The sequence below is a fragment of the Anguilla rostrata genome, chromosome 2, assembly GCF_018555375.3.
Source record: "Anguilla rostrata isolate EN2019 chromosome 2, ASM1855537v3, whole genome shotgun sequence".
Lineage (NCBI taxonomy): Eukaryota > Metazoa > Chordata > Actinopteri > Anguilliformes > Anguillidae > Anguilla > Anguilla rostrata.
In genome coordinates this window covers 13,336,453-13,356,055 of record NC_057934.1, presented here as the reverse complement: position 1 = coordinate 13,356,055, position 19,603 = coordinate 13,336,453, and the positions used below count along the sequence as shown (strand labels likewise).

Genomic DNA, 19,603 nt, shown 5'->3' with positions numbered 1-19,603 from the left:
GAAGTGTTTTCTGGCTGCCGGGAATATGAATTACTTCAGTTAACTTCACAAGCAGAGCTCCGCGAAACCCTGAAATCACAAGATTAGTTTTGTGCTATAGTGAATTAATTCCGATGTCTCAGCAAATAATGCTGGAGTTATTTTTTGCAGAGTAACGGTTGTTAGGAAAGTTCCGTATCTGTCTCTATCTGGACAACATTAAGTGTATTGTTGCTTGCACCATTAAACGCGTATTATCATTTGAATGCAGCTAAATAACAATTTTGGTTTGGCGCTGAATGGATTTGCTTTAGGTACCTAGTGGCATGCACTAGCCTATCAAACAGCGTAGTACAATACATACAAAAAAAGTATGATATCAATAATGTAGATATTTACTTTTAAATTGACTATACTATAGCTGTGTGGATATTTGGTGATTTGTTATCCTTTGATTTCCTGTGTCTTTGAACAGGCTGACATACTCTGGCACACAAATGAGTATCGCAAATGAAAAGCGCAAAGCTAGTTCAGTCAGGAAACTCTTCCTGCAGTCAGCCATTGATCGGCCTCAGCAACTACATGTTCTCATGCTCAATCAATCACATACAGTACATACTGCATGTTCACGTACTCAGCCAATCACGAGTGCACATTACTAATGGAGTGTCTTTGTTAACTGACAGTCAGACATCTCCAGTGATGCTTTTGCATGCATCATTGCTGCTGCTTGCAGAATTGGGCTCATCCGGCACCACCCAGGCTTCCACTTGTTGTTTTATAAAAATAAAATAAAAAAGAAAAAAATTAAGACACCAGCAGATATTGCTAAACATGCTGTGCAATGAAAGCCCAGTTCTTGCAGGGCCCCAATGTCAACAGTTTTTTTTAAGTGTGTGTGTGTGTGTGTGTGTTATTTTATTTAATTTTTAAATTATTATTTATTTATTCTATTTTTTTCAAACTGACACCAGCACAAATTGTTTAACATGTTGCCTAATGAAAGCCCAGTTCTTTCAGGGCCCCAATGTCTACTGTGTGTGCGTGCGTGTTATTATATTTCTTTTATTTATTTATTTTAATTATTATTATTATTATTATTATTATTACTATTAAGTTTTTTAATTTTTTTTATTTAAATATATATATATATATATTATATATATATATTTTATTTATTTTTTTTTTCAAAATGACCAGATTTATAAGTCATTGTTCATTCAGTGTTATGGAATGTATTACAATATAACTCCAAACTTCTGACAGGGTAAAATACGGACTGTTTACCACATATTAATAACTCATTAAGGATTTTGTGCAGGCACTTATCTCTTGAGAATATTAATTTAAAGATCCACTGAGACCTGACTGGCTTTATGCAGCAGTTTTAAATTACACAGTGTAAATATACAAAACAACAAAAGTAAATACTTTGCATCCAAGTGCTTGCCAGATTCTCTCATTGAAAACCAAAAGTCCATCTTTCAAGTTAGCAAAAATAGCAAAAAATAATGTGTTGCACATCTAGCATGTAGCAATCTTGTAAAATTCGGCAATGGAAATATGAGATTAAATTGTTTTGTATACCTCTGTTAGTCACACTCTCCATAAAAAGTCTTCTTGGTGCTACTGTTCCAATGCCATCTCTTCCGTGACTTTGCAGAACTCCAAGGTACATAATTATCATCTATACTTACATTCCACATTGATTCAGGGGTTCCGCCTGACCAACCATCTCATGCCTTTCTCGAAAAATGTACTGATCGGGTCTGAGAACACGAAGCTTGTGTTTCCTGGGGGTGGGGGGGGGGGCCCATGGCTCTGCACAGAGGCTCTGGGCGCGTTGGCAGACACACTCCTCATTTTCCACACGCTGTCGGACGCCACACCGTCCAAGACCCATTCCGCTCGATCCGTGACCTTGTTCAAAGCCACGCCGATCCCCCGAAAGTGACTTAGGGCTCGTCGCCATTCCGATACACGCTGACACGCCGGAGCCTCGCGCATCAGAAGCCTCGGGCTCACCGCAACGGGCACCACACCCCAAAAATACGCAACCCGAACGCACCTGATCGTCAAAATCTAATCTGAAATCACATTGGGATGCAAGTCATTTCTCAGTTTTTCTAGCCACTATTAACTATAGAAACTGAGAAAATACCCCTGTCTGTAGTCAATTACTGAAATGTTTTATTTCATTGCACATATTTTTTTAATATGGCTAAGACCATTGATTTTTATCACTCTGCATTCATGGATCCATTCTTCCCTTGATCTAGGCAAGTACACTCATAGAATAGACTTGGCCAGGTTTTAGTGGTGGCACAGAACACTGCTGACCAGAAGTGCAGGCATATGGAGCGTCCGTATCCCTACCCTGGCTCCAAGAAGGCCAGATGCTCTTTTTATCATTTCTTAATTATTAATACCAAGCCGATACGGAGGCTTACAACCACTGATAGCTAACACCTTTTCATGAATTAAATAAATTAATTAATATCGACATGGGTACTCCGGAGAGTTCAAGAGAGGTGGTACCTCTCATAAAAACAAAAGCAAAAAAATATTTCGCAACAAAACATATGTTTATAATAAAGATGGGAGTGGAATTTTTAGAGATCATTAAAATGAACCTGGAAAGCGTCCCTAGCTTCTCTTATCCATGGTGCATGAATTACATCCGTAATGTAAAAACCGTGATATTATTGCCCTTCTTAATCATCACAATATTTTACTTTTTCCTTCTGATTAAATTTTCAGCTTTACAGCCTTTTAAACCTCAGGCGAAGCCAGTTATGTGCCATCAGGCTTATACGATTAAAATATAAAGCATCATTAACAACACTCGTAATTAGTGCATGGAATTGTGCATCAATTCGCAAAAGCCACAGAGGAGGGGAGTGAGTCACTAGACAAGATGGGCAGAACATCGCAGGTATTACTGTGGCTGGTGGTAGGCCTGCGACAGGGCAGATGATGCTGAAGTTGGTGATTGGCAGAATCCCGCATTCCAGGAGCATTGGGGGACGGGGGGGGGTTGGGTTGGTAGGGGAGGGGGGCAATGTTCTAGCACAAGGCCGCCATTGATAACAGCTGTGCAGCCGCGGGGGGACTTGCCTTGGCCCTGGTTATCTCTCGCATGCAGAACACACACCTCGCGACTTATTAAGAGGCAGCGTTGGCACGGCGATCAAACGGCGGGCGTGTCGCCGGGCCGGCTCTCGCGGCAGGTGCCTAAGCCCGACCACTAAACCGCCGTTCGCATGGAGGAGCACGTTTGCCCAATTACACGCGCTGCGCAGGGGCCCACGCGAATGCAGATGACAGCTGCGTAGGTACTCTAAGTGAGGCGCCCGCGCGTGCGCCTGATTAAAACACTGAGCTTACCGCCACATTCTCCTGCTCCGGCACTTAGAGCAGCTCTCCCGGGGGAACCCGGCGCCAAAAGCGGATGTAATTGTCAAACGCGATCTCTTATCGAGTGAGGAAAAGCACGCGCAAAGTACATGCCTGCTGACTCCCTTCCTCTGTGCGGGCATCGGCTGTCCAGATTGTTCTCCCTCACCGCGGAAACGCGTGCGCTAGCCCATTAAAGGGAAAAGCAGACAACATTACGCGTTCCCTGTTTAGACCTCCCCTTGGCCTTCATCCAAGGGAAGGCCTTAATAGGGCCTCCCGACGATTATCTAGCAGTGCAAGGGTGACAGAACCATAAACTCCCATACCCATTTTATGAGGAAATCCTCAGAGGATTAGTCCCCCCTATAATGTACTTCTTTATACGACTGTCTCCTCATTTCAATTATTTAACGGCAATTTTCAACACCTCCACCAACCCCTCCCCCTCCTCCCCCCCCCAGCTTGTCTGATCTCGCGCTCGCAAGCCCCTCCGCGCCGTGTCCCGTGAGCCCCCCCGCAGGACGGACGGTCAAATTCGCGAAAGTTACAGAAAAAGAAAAAGAGGCGGGAAAAAAGACTGAATTAATAAAGAGGCAGGCGATGCGCGGCATCCGGGGAGCTGATTACAGACACGCGCCCGTTACATTCCTCTCACCTCCGAACAAGCCTCCTAGCCCGCAGCCGCCTGAATATTTGAAAGCATCGCCGGGAGGAAGACGGTGGAGCCCAGAGCTTCTCGGTGCGGCTCCGCACGTGCCGGCGGTGTTACCAAACGCGAAAACAGACGAAAACAAAAGCGCCCCCGAGCCAGGTGCAAACGAGCAGACCTAATTCAGGCGTTTAAGAACCTCGAGACGGATTCGTGAAGTCAGACGGAGGAACACGTGCGGCTCGGAGCTCCGAAAGTTGGGGATGAAGTTGGGAGGCGAGGGCCGGAGCAACTTTTTACTCTTTTTACGTGATGCGTTTTTTTTTGTCTTCACACCACAGAGTTCAAATAGAGAAATAAAATGCAAGCGCTGCGGTGGCAGGGTCCTCTTCAGTATGAGGTCAGGAAAGCATGCCGGCAGAGAAGGGGCATTGGGTTCACTTACACCTCAACTGATAGTCTGAAAAAAGAAAAAAAGAACAAACAAGACCAGGTTAAAACCTAGTATACGGCTGGACCTAACGCACGTGAACCGGCCGACCAACGGTGTGACTTCATAACTCGGCCGACCAATGGTGTAACTTCATCGCTCACTCAGTCAGTCACAGACATTCGCGTTTGTAGGGCTGGCCCCAGCCAAAAAACATGCCTGTTATCTTCTTAGCTTTTTTTTCACCTGTTTCCTGATTTACTACACAGAAACTCATTGACCCACCAGCCTGGATTCTCAGATTTCGTCTACCAAGAAAAAATTATATTCAAAACATTAATTGCACTTTTCACAATTTGTCTCGATTTAGGCACAAAAAACATGCAGTTTGTTCATGACGGGGTCAGGATTAGGATCACCCCCTCTAACGAAAACAATGTGCAGGAACACCGGATAAATAGTCTCTATTTCAAACTTTCCACGATTCGCACTAAAATGTTCGGTGTTAATTAAAGTCTAAGAGAGTTCAATAAGGGTCAAATGTAGTCCATTAGAGTAAAACGTGCTGCAAGAGAGCATTTTACCATGTAGCTGAATTCTTTGCTTTGCTAAACTGTGGATATCTACAGTTAGATGTCCTCAACTGTATTGCGTATATCAACAATTTGATTGAAAGATTAGTTGATGCATCCTCAATTTAATTACACCTATTCACAAATGTATTATACAATATGTGTTCACAATTCAATTGAAGATGTCTGTACTTCATAAATATTGTTTATGTTCCTTCCTTTCTTATTTGAAGAGTGCAGGCTACCATCATGCTGACACAGGAAAGGGCCTTCCCCAAACTGTTGCCACAAAGTTGGAATGCACAGAATCATTTAGAATGTCATTGTATTAAGATTTGCCTTCACTGGAACTAAGGGGCCTTTCCCAAACCATGAAAAACAGCCCAAGACTAAGGAGTGCTCAGATACTTTTGATCATATAGTAGGTAGGCTATGAAGGGCCCTCCTCCAGCGTACTTTTAAGCCAGTGTTCCAATGCAGCGTATGAACCTATGTTCACTTTGGGACATGACTTTCAAATCCTATGGCACTTCTCACTAAGGGTAAGGAAACTAAAACTAAACATCTGTGCCATATTTCTAATGTGACTCTCTCAATTTGGCGATGTAGTTATCCTGTGTTCCAATTATACGATTCAATTCTAGCATCTCCATCACAGCTGCTTATGAAGAGCATTTGGGAGAAATATGGCTGCCCTGTACCATCCACTCGCTGTGCACCGGCAATGGTTCAACTGAATTGCTTTCTGGCTGCTGATCTCCTGGAAACCTTCGCAAAGAGTTGCTTTATAAATGCAAGCCATTACCAGGAACAGGTGGTTTCATAAGCAGTGATCAACCTACTGACTGGGTGCACCAGCACAAAAATAGCTCAGCTTTATTATTTATTTACTCCCACTTCCAAAAACGGGTGTGTCATTTAAAATGGTTAGGAGTTCTAATAAATGTTTGATACCTGTTTGCAGGAGTTTGGAAACTTTGGGGTTGCGGGGGGAAACACCGCTACAAACTGCAGAACAGTGAGGATAGATAATTACAATGTGTCCACTTGAACAATCCTCACACATAGGCACAGAGGATTGCAAGGAGATATAAATATATTACCCCATGCACTGATCAAATGGTGCAAAAGTATAATCAGACTCATGATTAATCAGTCTCATAAAATGATTCAATCATCATTTTGAATTTCAATGTTAAATATTAAAATAATAACCAATGATGTAACAAGTTCTTTGAGGTGGTAGGCTCAAGAACTTATCCAAATAAATTAGACCCACAGTGAGGTTTAATTAAATTAATTATACAAATATCTATAATAATAAGGGAGAATATGGAAATGGGACAAGAGTGTTCCGTGCGAGTGTGTGTCTTATCTGTTCACCAGCACACGTGGTGCAGGAGAAGGTAAAAGTTATGAACCAACTTTTAGCACGTGGTACTAAAACACGTGGCTAGGGAAACAGGGAAATGGCCATATGCGGAGAGCAAGGCTACAGGACTTAGCTATGTCTAGCTAATCCCATCGCACCATGCCATTCTTAACACACGAGACCATATATCAAGTTAGACATTAGTGCAGGAAAGATCGCAGATCTCGATGAAAAGAAAGGCGGATTATAAGATTAGTAATAGAGTATATATGTTAGCTATGCAGGCTAGGCAGCTGTAGCTAACTAACAAGCAATGTCATATAATCTAAACAACATTACCTACCGTCAATAATATAACTGAGCATGACATTAGTCTAACCAATTGATCCAAAATGACCCTAGTCCCTACAGGGCTATGCCTTTTCATTTCTGTAACCTGTAGCATAGAGTTTTGACTTAGAGCAGTGCAAACCCAGCCCCTCTAACTAAGGCTGGTTACATAATGACTTAAAGCCAAAAAGCAAAAGCCTATAATGTAGCTAATTTTGACTAAAAACAACACAGTCATTTTATTATATTTTTATTCCATGTTTTACCTTTTCAGGCAGCAACATCTGGGTTGCTGCGCATTCCGGAACATGCGCGCGCCGCGGTAGCGCATGCCAGCCCCACGCGAGAGGGCTTCGCCGCAGCGTGCACACCCCCTGAAGCGTGCAGCCGACCAAACGCAGCTCCTTCTCATTCCGCAGCCAGCCGTCTGAGCTGCGGCGTTTCCCGCCCCAGAGAACAGCGCAACCGAAGCAGCTGGCGCAGGCCGACTACGAGCACCCGATCGACCGAGGCAACAGCTATGGTACGATTAGACAGGGAATACGCGGCTGACTGCGCTCTCTTTCCTGGGACGCGCTACGACCGATTACGCCACGGTGGAGACTGACACAGTCATGTTTCAATCCAGATAACGAACGGGGAAATCACTCAAATTGTAATTAAGTTCCCGATTCAGGCTTAACAAATTTACTCACCAACTTAAGCATTGAACCACAGCCTCAGCCCCCCCCCCCCCCCAAACGTCTCCCACCAGGAATAATCGGGTCAGATAAAGCGTGGACAGATGATGAGAGAGGGGTCAGTTTATCATTTAAATAATTAAAGTGCAAGGCGGAGTCAGAACTGGTGTTCATCTCCCTCCACTTTACGTTTTGAGTGCACAAATGGGTGAAACAGACTACTAATTACTGAGTTTGATGAGTAAATGAATACTTGAACCCAATGGTTTGATGGGTCAGGATAATAGCCTAACAAATTTCTGTCGCATTAATACTTGCACCAGCAACAGGCATGAATGTTCAAATGTACAAGTGAACAAAGAGGAGGCTAAAAAAACAAAAACAAAAGCCACATTTCAGCATGGAGTGCTTTACAGCAAGTGGCCCAGAACACTGAATTCTGCATGGTTGCCATGCCTTTCAAAGAGACCATACCAGCAAATGTGCAACATGGGCCAAGACTGAAGGGCTGTGGGATCAGTGTGGCAAGGCAAGCAGGACGTGGATGACTTGAATCATAAACGGAGGGACCTACAGCCTGTAGTTAAAACTAAGCTGGCCAGCCACAAGACATTAGTGGGTGGAACAGGTGGCCTGTATGTACAGTGTCACTCATTAAGCAGTCGATGTCAAATAAAACATTTCATTGAACCCTCTTGTAATTACTCAACACTCCCTCCTGTAGCATATTACATATACCACCTTTTTGTGCATAATATGCACATGGGAAAAATGTGCTAAAACTTGAGTCTGAAGGCACTTCTCTCAGTCTAAAATTGGAAACACCCTTTTCTGCCCCACACATGTACCCATCCATCTATCTCCCCTTAATTTCACCGTTCGAGCACCGAACTGAATTTTCTTATGCTGCCCAGGTTCAGTTTTGGAATTAAATTGACTTTGCATGAGCATATCTCAAGTCTGAATAGGCCTAAAGTGCCTAGAGCACTAACCGCAATATAGCAGACATGAATCGCAGATGAGGCATGACAGAATCCTGATACTTTCTTCTTAATCTCAACTACTTCGGTAAACATTCTGCTTCATAAATGGATAATATGTGAATGTGTATGCTATTTTATTTACCCTGGACAGAAGCATTACCAGAAATTGTTGCTATTTTGTAAAAGCTTCTCAGTAGCTTGGGTATTTCTCTAGCCTGAGTCCTCAACAGTATGATCAGTGTAGCTGCCTCTGATATTGGTGAAGTTGGACCCGTTTTAAGTTCTAGTGATTTATCACTAGATAAATGTTCTTTCATGTTCTTACAGAGTCATTCCTATTCCCAGCACGAGCTCTGCGGCTTTAAAACAGAGGAATCTCTGTTCTCTTGTCTCACCTTCATGGACCTCGGGAACAACCAATGTCAAAGCCTGACCTAACAGAGCATCCCGCAAGAGAAAAAAACAAGGCCAACTAGCCAACCATAAGCTGGTTTCCCTTCTGAAGGTGACAGGGCACCAGTGATTGGTGGAGCCAGAAAGATATAGCAGTCAATCACAGATGTGACAAGGCAGCTTCAGACTGGCTATTCGTCAACAGTCAGAGAGCCCGCCATCCCCCAGGTAATAGCAGTCCTCTTTGTAATGAAGTCTCAGTTTTACCTTTACTGTGATTAACCTGACTTGCACAGAACACATCTCTGAATGACCGGAAGAAAATCAAATAATCTTTGCTTCCTTAAGAGCCTCCCAGACCTCTCTGCAGTTTGATTCAGAAGAAAACAAAGCAACATCCAGGCAGCATCCTTAAAAGATCAGCCCCAAACAGGCTTTCACTTGGTGCATCACAAACACTTCTGTTATGTGCAAACCACAGTGGAAAAACTATTAAAGTGTTTCATCCTTACAGCACTGTAAAAAAAAAATGAATAGAAGAAACATGGGCGCATATTTGTGCTGGTGCTAAAATGTATTAGTGAATAAAGAGACAGAAGCATAAAGCCAGCTGAACTTTTCATCGAGGCAACAGAAGTGAGAAATTAGAAGTAGATGAACTTGAGCATAACAAAAAAACAAAAAAAAAAAAAACATGGTCACTGATTCTAGAAGAAATGCAGGATCCCTGCAATAAAACCTTGTATGTGGCAAGCAGAAGGGATTTGTAGGCAGTTGCAGGGTTAAGGCTATAAGGAAGCACAGGTCAGGAAATGGAATTGTAAGCAACTGCCAACCAAAACACAGGCAGCATGACCGGTGAAATGAAATGCATCGCAATTTGTTAAGGAAATGATGTTAAACACAAATGATAAGCCAATGAACTGCACACAAAGCAGGAGATGTGTGAAGCCGACTCCATCCTAAGCTAACTCCGAACATCCATCTGCGGCTGCAGCCCAGTCCATCCCACAGGTCCATGCTTTATTGCGTTTCCAGCGCAGAACGGTTCCTGCAAAATCAATCTACCGGCAGAACAATGGGCAGGGTTCACCGTGGGTGTAGGCCGGTCCATTACAGTCAAAGTCTATATGTAGGCAACAGGCCGTATCACTGTGAATCATTGTGAAGAGGTCTGCTGCGGTTCATTTCAAGACCTGATAAGTGGTGGTCGGTGTGCCAGAGAGCCTGGGGCATTTTGAAATGGGGGGCAGCCGCGGTACTGCACTTCGTCTTCCATTTAGGCTACTATCTTGCATCATGATAAAAAAACGCTCCAGAAAATAGTAAGGGATGTGGTACACATGTATGTAAGTACTGTTCTGAATAAGAGCGTGCAGCCATAATTAGCTGAAAAATTTCAGAACTACATCACCTTCTTCGTGCAAATGACACTTTCTGACATTCTTGTAAGAAGGGACACATAAAAGGAAGATTTGTGTCAGGGGGAAAAAACATTGTGTCATTTACCTTAATGGTCTTTTGACATTACATTTGGTATTGCAGCAGTCTTATTCAAGAATTGTGTCATGTCCTTTCTTTTTGACTGACAGTGGATCTAAGAACTGCCTGATTCTATGTTGTAGATGCCACATCAGGAACCTGTGTCCTACCATTTTTCTGTTTTTGACCTATGCATCTCCCCCTGAAGTAGATATATTTTGTCTTACTCTTATTTCAATTCACTCTTACCTTGCGTATGTAAATATATTTCGCACTAAATATGACAACCCAGATGGTGAGCAACTTCATGCCAGATCTGTGCAGATTCCAGTCCGGGAGTGCTGGCTTCGGGCCAGAATTACTACAGATCCGGTCCAGAGCCGCTTGCTATCCGGGAAGTTTCCTCTGGAGAGCTTGTGCTGATTGGTGCAGCTCTCACTGAAGGTGACTAGGACTGTTTTTTGACTGGTGTGTTGTTGGAAAGAGCCAATGCAGAAGTCACCTAAGGTAAACTTTAAACCATTTTACCTGTGAGTTTTTCCTCATTCAAATTCTGCCTATTATCTGGACTGAGAGAGAAACACTTTTTTCAACCTCCTTATTTGTCCATTCGGCTCTTTGCACCTTCAGGCGATAAACTTGCTGAAACGCTATTGACCGAGCACAAAACAACCATCCTTCAGAGCCTGCTTACTTATCTTAAAACGGTAATAGCACCTTTTTATAAGAAAGTGCCACAGAACGAGAGCCTGCTAGCACGTGAAAACATGAATGCGGTGCTAATCTGGGCTATCGCGGTGCCTACTGTGGTCACACAGCAGGCCAGCGAAGCGGAGGGCAATGGAGGCGCCAGACCCAGCTCTCCCCCACAGCGCGATCACCCCACCAGCCCAGATCAGAGCACAGCGAGGCATCTACGCAGGCGGGTTGCACAGGCAGGGGAAGCCGGATCATGCCCAAATCCCCCCCCCCAAATTTTTCACGCACCATTAGTTTTCAAGGGAAAGACTTGTGATCAGCAGTGCTGTTTATTTACAGAGAACGGTCTCTCAGGTCAAAGCGCATCCCCCCTTCCCCCCCCCTTCTTTCTTTGGTGAACCGCCGCGGTGTCATCTCCGGCGTGATCTCGCCGGTCGCGTTTGATACAGCCGCGCAGACGGAGCGCTCTTCATTAATGGCGCCGCGCGAGGTCTTCCCCACGGACCCCGCCGCCCTTCAAAACTCATCTTCCAGGAAGCGCCAGAGAAGAGACAGCGAACCTCAAACCTGCTCATCCACGAACGGCAGAACTGGAAGACCCCCATAAACGGTACACATAACAACAGCAGCAGCAAGAGATGTGAGTTATCAAAAAGAAGAAGCCACACAATAGCCGTTAGCTTTCCTGATTCTAGTCACGTTCGGATTAACACATCAAAACCCCATTACGGCTAATATAAAGAAAGCCATCTTTTTTTTTTCTGTGTGTACCTATTACCAAAGTAGCCTTTATTAGTAACCCGAAATGGGTTTTTAATGTACTAAAATAAAAAATAAAGAGATAAACAGAGTCCAAGGCCTCGCTACGTGAGCAAAAGCCCCTCGGCTCCAGTGATCAGCAAGTTGTTTCATTAAAAGTAACAGGCCTGAGATGGAAACGTAGGAGGTGGGAAAGGGACGGATTTTGGCAGAGGAGGTGATGAGAGTGCCGGAGAGGCGGTGGGTGGATGGGCTGTCAGTGTATTATGCTTTTCTGTCACGTCACTGTTCTGGGAAAAAGAAAAAAGAAAACGATAAATACTGTGGGAAAAGCAGCAGGTGTTCCTTCAGCCGGTTGGTCGGCCGGTTCTGAGGTTCGGCTCGGCCCCGGGGCAGGCGGACGGCGTCCGCGTCGCCCAGCACGCCGGCCTTGTGCAGGTATTGGATTCGGCTTCATTAAAGGGGCCCGGATGTCCTGCCGGGGCCCGGCGGCGAAGCGGGATTAGGCCGCACGCGCCGCGAGAGCTCCGCCCATGGAGAAAGGACGGCCGGGCCAGACCCGCGCGCACGCCTCCCCTCCCATAACCCCTCTCCGAAAACCCGGCCGAGTTCAGTACGGCCGGACCCCGCCCCGCGGCCGCGGTGCAGAGGCACGCGCGGTCCCCCTCCGGCGGAACACGCCGCGGCGCTCACAACAGCTCGATAATTCCCCGCGCGGCCGCGCCGACCGCCAATTAACCGCTCTCCGCGCGCGCGGGCGGAATACAGAGAGGAGGCACACTCGCCACGGCGTGTTTTTGGTGCAGTTTTGTTTTATTTTATTTTCGGCCTTTCAAATACACCATCTCCACAGGAAGCAAAAAACAAAACAAAAAAAAACACAACAAAACGAAACAAACAAAAAAACAGAAGGACATAAAAACACAAAACCAGAATCCAAGGTGTTCAGTCTCACCTCAACGCCGTTCCGACGCGACACGTCGCTCTAAAGTGCATTTCTGATTGAGATGTTCTCTTACAAGTTTACAACTCGGGGACAAGTATTACATTTATAGCGTTTAGAATATTGTACCCATATAGTATAATGTATAGTGTATTTTATTTTTTTTTTTACAGTATTGCACAAAATATAAATTAACAGACGTCGACACAAGAGAATGCAGCAGGGTTGGTCGTGGTTTTTTTGAAATGACTGAAGTGTGTGAAACGTGTTTCCTCTTCGATGTTATATTGTTGTCCGTTCCGCAGTGCAGCAGCATCCAGTCCTATTCAGGGCGACTTCAAGAACTTGTCACAGGGCTTTCTGCAGGTTTCCATTCCCCTGCTCTCGAAATGAGCGTGTATGTAGCGTAGCGTAGCGCCCGCGAGGCACTAAAAGCATAGGTCAGCTCGCTAGCATGTGTGGGGGGTAACACCGTGGATGGGTGGACGCCAGCATGGTCTGAAATGTCTAGCACAGAAGAGCAAACCAAAGACAGCATTTTAGATGGAAAGAGCTGTGGGCCTTCCTGTGCAGCACTGTTGACCGTCCTACCAAATCCCTCTCCTCAAATCAGGTTCTGAGCGAACGCCTTTGTTGTTTATCCATAACAGCTGTGAATAACACCTCCTTCACGCCACGTACGCCGCTGTAAAACTCCAAGCTTCCAGGCTCTTTAGCACAGCGCCGCGCCTGACCGAGCAGGGTGACCGCAGTGGCGCTGTGAGTGACAGGCGGAGGGAGGGGCCTGCCTCCGCATCACTCGGCAGGGTGAAGAGGAGGGGGGCGTGTGTGTGTAAATAAGGCTCTAATGAGGTAATGAGCGTCAGAGCGGCAGACGTTAACGAGGAGAAAACATCTCCTGCTGTTCCTAAGCTGCTATTTTCTAAATTGGACCATTCACCATTTCTAGCTTAACTCTTAAATAAGCACCGAGGATGTTAAAACGCGAGACTCCCCCGAACTGAGCCAAGATCCAGTCAAGACTAATGGATCAGCGGGAAAACTCCTTACACAGGTGTGACTCATCTCCTTCTGCACCGCACCGCAACACGTACACGTGTGCGTGCACACACACAGACACATGCGCGTTCCCACACACGTACACACTCGCACGCGCGCGCACCCACACACACTTACACCCACCCACCCACACCCACGCACACGCTCGCACGCACATGCACCCACACATACGCACGCACACACACAGACACACACACACACACACAAGCATGAGCCCGAAGACAGACGCGTCCACAAAAGCGAACATACTCGCAGAGGCAGAATCACAAGCGCTTACACACAGAGAAACAGACAAAGACACGCACAGAGGCACGCATACACAGGGAGACACAACCCCCGACGGGTTCATTAATTTCCTTTAAAAAAAAAAAAAAAATTAAAAATTAATTTAAAAAACAGACGCACGCACATAAATTTCGGTTTCATTTAAGGACGACGCAGACCGAGACATTTATAGAGTGCGAGAGAGCTTCAGGCTCGCCAGCTCGTGTGATTGTGTTCATCATTTGACCACTCGGGTTAATGCGCAGCTGCAAAGCCCCATAGACTCCTGATTAAATCAAGGCCTTTCTAATTCCGACCCTCCGCCCCTCCCAAAGCCAGGGGCCTTCGCGCCGCTCCTGTTTAAGATGGGTTTATTTACCGGCTCGCTGTGTGGGATCCGCGCCAGCATGCGCGCTTCCCGCGGAGCGAAAGCCGGGCGAAACTTTTTGGAAACGAACATCGAGACACATGAGAGCGGCGTCGAGCGACCGCCGGCACCGCCGGGGGGGGGAGACGAAGGCGGAAGGAGAGTTGAGCTCTGCCTGCCGTAGCTTTCCGCTACGTACGCGGCGAGCTCCCCCGGGCGAGGCTCAACCCCCGGCGGAGCGGAGGAGATTACAGGAGAGACGGAAAAGGCGGCAGAAAGGAAGAGCTTTAGCGCACAAGTGTTCTTAAGCCCGGCTTTGGGGATTACCACGTGGTGGGTGTCTCCGGCTAATCAGCCGGCACCCTGGGAGGTAACGGCCTCCGCACCCCCCCCCCTCCCTCGCCTATAATTACCGTCGGTGACGGCTCCGGGTCCTGGGAGAAAGGCCCCGCATTGGGGGCCCCTCTCCGCCCGCTCCAAGAGGCCCTGGCCGGGACCGGGGAGGGATTTTAGGGCATGTTGGTCACGCCAGGGAGGGGGGGGTGAGAGGATTTAACGAGGCTGTAAAACAGCGACTGAAGCTAACCGCGCTCAGCGGTCTTAAATGTGCGGGGAAAGGGGAGTGGACCCGTGGGGCCGGGCGGGGGGCGGAGCCGGGCTATGCGGGAGGGAGCCGGATCACAGCGAGGCCCTCGCTACGCCGACTTGTCTGGCGGGCGATGGGGGGGCGGGGGGGGTGGCCTTGGCCTTGATGACATGCGTCATGCAGGCTGAGGGGAAAGCTATGCCATGTAAAACCGCGACCCCCCCCCCCCCGCTGTCCTTCCCCCAGTACCTTTGTGTTGCATAGAATAAAGGCTCTGATAAAACCCTCAACGGAAGGAGACGGGGAAAAAAAACCATTAGCAGCCATAGGAGGTTTCAAGGCAACCGCCTATCTGGAGCGAGCGCCCTCTTAGCATTCCGGTTTCCAGTGCCCTCGCAGGGCTCGCAAATCCGCTGGGCGCCGTTTGCAAGGAAGCGTGGTTCGTAAGGGGGGCGCGAACGCTAACGCTCGCGGCTAAGGGCTCATCGCATCTGAATGCAAAACCGGCACGCTAATGATGCACCTTTCTGTGCCTTCAGCGCGTAAAAAGCCACGCGCCGCGGCTGTGCTCTGCCTCCTTCGCTGCCCTGCTATCCCCCCCCCAGCCCCCCGGGCGTGTACGCTGCTCTACCATGCCCAGGACAATGCAGCAGGATTCAGGAGTGGGGGGGTGAAGCAAACTGAACAGCTCCGGTGGGGGGAGGCGGGGCACTGACGTCAGGCCCGCCTCCCCCCCCCCAAGCCTGTGGCGTGGACCCTTCCAGAAATAACGGCGAGTACGTGGGAACGAGTCCCTGCTGCTATTTAAGGCACCTGCCACTTACTCCAAAGTACAGGGTAGTGCTGCGAGAGCTCCTCTCTCTCTCCGCCTCCCCTCCGCTCTCTGAGGACCCCGCGTGGGAGGAGGCGGGGGCCTGGAGCACGGGGCCGGCTCTCGGGCGGGGGCCAAGGCCTCCGACGGGCCCTCGGGGGCCACTGCTGGAACGCGTTCGGGTGGTTAAGCAACAGAGGTATGTCAGGTATTACAAACCGCCTGACCTAGTCTAGTATGGGAATGCCGGGTCTTTACCGGGACTGAGAGCTGCAGGAGGGAGGGACGAAGAGAAGGAAAAACACAGAAATATTTTAAATATAATATTAATATTATATAATCAGTTTTTAAATTATTTCTCTTACACAATATTTGCTTGGGGAAAAGTGTCTGAGTGAACCGAATTAGACAAGTTTCTGCACTTTCGAAAAGCTCTTTTAAGACCACCGTTGGGGAGCCTGCTTCCCTGTGAGGCTTACAGCAGCCGCTCGAGCAGCGTTATCTGCGATCGGCTCTCCTCCCGCGACGCGACCGCGCTAAAGATCCAGCGATCGCCCGCGGAGCCGCGCAGGCCCCCCGTGAGAGCGCCTGACGTACACGTGTTCCGGCGCGGGGCCGCCGCGGCGCTTACCGCCGCCCTGGAGGAGCTGGAATGGGCGCAGAGCAGCAAGTGAAATGGTTTCCCCCTTTGTCGTTTTGGTTTACGTGCTAACGTGCTAACGTGCTAAGGGCATGGTTGTCGAGTCGCAACGCCGCTGCATCCCGTGGTGGGACAGGGGTTGCCTTTGGGTGATTTAACGCGGTGCTCTATTTGAGAACACCCTGTCTGACAACTGGGAGAGTGGCTGGGGCTTTCTGGGAAAATTCAAGCAGCTGGCTGCCAGAAGCATGGCCAGAAGAGACAAACAGACAGCACACAACAGGACCCCAGCTAGCAACATCACTTTACGCATTCACACATTTAGGCTTCTGCATTCAGGCACAGTGTTAACTGCCTACGCTACTAAGACCAATAATACAGTGCTCTCCCCTCTTTCCCTCCAGCACTCCCTCTCTTGTAATAGCGAAAGCCAGGATGGATAGGGATGCACGGTTCCCGTTGTGTTTCTGCATTGAACATCGATGTTCCCTGTGGAGGAGATAAAACCGTGTACACTACCAGGTGCTGGGTACTAATTTCTCCTATTCAAAGAGGCGTCGAGCTCAGATTTATACCGCTAGACCTACTCCCGGCTTTGAAAGCGTGTTATTCTAAGAATCCGATTTTCTACTCAGTTAAGCAATAGATTAAAGACTAAAGGGGAGGTGTTAAGACAGTGTTTCAATCCCCCTGAAAACAGCCCAAGCTGGGAGTATTATGGGATGCTCAGACAGGATGTTTGTGGGTGGAAGGGTGTTCTCTGTTGCGTGTCCATGCGAGAGTCAGTGGATCTTTGGTTTGGGGAGGCGTGAGTGATTGGGAGGGGCGAGCCCTCCGGCTTTGGGCGCGGGGTTCCCGGGGGGCCGGGGCAGGCCGAACAGGGTGGGGGCCCGGGCGGGGGGGCCCGCGGCCTGGGGGCCGGACCCGAAGCAGGGCAGGCCCCGCGTGGGGGGCGGCAGCTGCTTCTTTTTCAGCAGGGCGGCGGAGCCCGGCATGGGGCCGGCAGCGAGAGCGGCGGGCCGGTGGAGGCCCTCCGGCGTCAGGGTGGGGACGGACACTTTCTTGTGCAAGCGGAGAGACTGCAGGATGCGGGGCCGGCCGTCGGCGGGGTCGGCGGGCGGGGCGGGCGGGGCGGGGGTCTCCGCGGCGGCTTCGCCGGCAGACAGTCTGAGGCGCGGGCGGAGCTGGTCTGAGCCGGGGGCGGGCCCGGCGGAGGCGTCTGGGCAGGAGGCGGGGCGGGGGCGGCCCCCGGGCTGTCCGTCATCCCCGGCGGCCGTGGCGACGTCACTGGGGTCCCCGGTGGAGGCTGTCCTTGCTAGTCTTTCCTGGGGGAGGCGCTCGCTGGACCAGCGGCTGGCAGGCTGTAGTACTGGAGGCTACACAGCAACAGGAACAAGGAGAATTCATTACCTTTATCCACTTTTTTTTTTTTTAAAACAACCGTTTTCATTTCACAGTACTAATCACACAATTGCACTGTAGTGTTTAACAGTTATTTTACACCAGAACAATCCCCCTCCCACCCCACCCTTGGGCCAGTTATTATTAATGACAACTAACTACTTACACAACTACTAGAGCTACGTTTAGTAGCGCTACGCTATGGGGTGTTATCACTGCTGTGTGCTTAGACAGGGCAGGGAGGGCTGACTAGGCCGAAGCCTCCCGTCTAGCGGCGGATGCGAGCGGCGGCGGCGGCGGCTGCGCTGGGGGGACGCTCGGGCGCGTCGGCAGCGACTGCGTATCTTCGGCTACAGAAAGGTCAGCCGCGGGAAGCGCCAGCTCCGCTTCCTCATTAACATTTAACGCCGCTCGTTAGGGGCAGAAACAGAGAGCCGCGTCTCCTCCTCACACACCTGTCAGCTAAAGCACACAAACCCGCGCCCGCTCAAAGAGAATAATTCTGTCTGATAAACTCACTCCCCCACACCCCTCCCCGGGCTTTGTGAGGGATGAGAGCTGGGCAGGGACCCGCACACAGGCCATTGTGAGAGGAGGTCTTTGATGTGCGGCGCGCGGCCCGGGCCCCGTGATTGGCCGAGAGGGCTGCGGAGGATGGGATTACGCGCTCTGGAGCTCCGGTTTCTGCCCGATCTTTCAGCGAGCGCGCAGGGGTGGGGAAAGTGCCCGCACCTCACGGGCCGCCTCAAACCGCAAACCGAAAGGAAGACTCCTCCGCGGCTAGCAGCGCGCTCGCGACTCGTGCTAAAAACACAAAAAGGCCTAAAATTAACAAGTAAAAAGTTGTTCCATTCTGCACATTCATCGCTCCACTCGCTACGCCTGGCGGACGCGTGTCCAGGGCTGTGTGAGGTAGAGCCACGTGCCGTGCATTCTGCCTGGTTAAGTATCAGACTGGATCCGGAGCGTGTGGACGTGTTGCCTGACAGCGCCTAACGCGCCTGTGATTGGACGCCCTCGTCCGCGGCAGACAAACGCGTGTGCCAGCAAGCGTCCGCCCGCGCCGGTGGCAGCGAGCTTTAACATCGCGGCGCGGCTCCGGCGGCCGCCAGCCCCGTTACGGCAGCCGGGAGGATTCACTGGCCCACAGCACCACCTGCTGGCGGCCACCGAGCACTGCAGCACCCCCGTCTCCCCTCCGCAGTTCCCTTTCCCTGCCGCGCCGACCGAAGATGGCACGGCGAGGCGCGTCGAAGACGACCGGCCCCTCCATCGATCGGGTCAGCCGGTTGCCGCCATTTCTGACCCCCGCGTCTGGGGCTCCGCCCTTAAAATCCACGCTCCTTCCTGGCAGCGAGTCAGTCAGGAGAACTGAGAGCTACAGAGGTGGAGGTGGGTGGGGAGGCCATAGACAGGTCTCCCTGCCCCTCCGGAGGAAACTTCTAAAAGTGTGGAGCGAGGGGGGGCGGGGCGGGGGGGGGGGGGGGGCGAGACGGAGCCTGGCCTTTCGGCGCGGCCTCATGAATAATTCACGCCGGCTCCGGAAGGATTAGGAAGCGCCGGCTGACAGAAAGGCGACGCCCGTTTCGCGGTGGCCGACCGGCGGGGCGCGCGGCTCGTCAAAGCCAGCTGGCGTCTGAAGGAGGAAGTCACCTTGCGCGGCGAGGGAGCTCGTCCGCCAGCCAGCCGGAGAGCGGCGCTCCCTGCCCCGAAACGGTGCCCCAAACCCCCACCCACCCACCCACTCGCCCCTACCCCCGCCATACCCAACGCAAACACGGCGTCTGTGTGCTGGCAGGCTCCGC

At 49.7% G+C, this 19,603-nt stretch overlaps 1 protein-coding gene across 5 annotated transcripts in view; it reads right to left on the bottom strand.

Annotated features, from left to right (window-relative positions):
* Window positions 1-14,599: 14,599 nt before the first annotated feature.
* The window catches only part of LOC135247329 (serine-rich coiled-coil domain-containing protein 2-like), a 72,925-nt gene continuing 67,921 nt past the window's right edge, over window positions 14,600-19,603 (bottom strand). For 3 of the 5 annotated variants that reach the window (XM_064320632.1, XM_064320631.1, XM_064320633.1), the window contains one exon: window positions 14,600-17,773. In XM_064320632.1, the coding sequence (XP_064176702.1) occupies window positions 17,180-17,773 (594 nt within the window). In that variant the 3' untranslated portion in view covers window positions 14,600-17,179. The remainder of the gene's footprint in view (window positions 17,774-19,603) is intronic. The other 2 variants (XM_064320636.1, XM_064320635.1) reach the window with 2 other exon arrangements.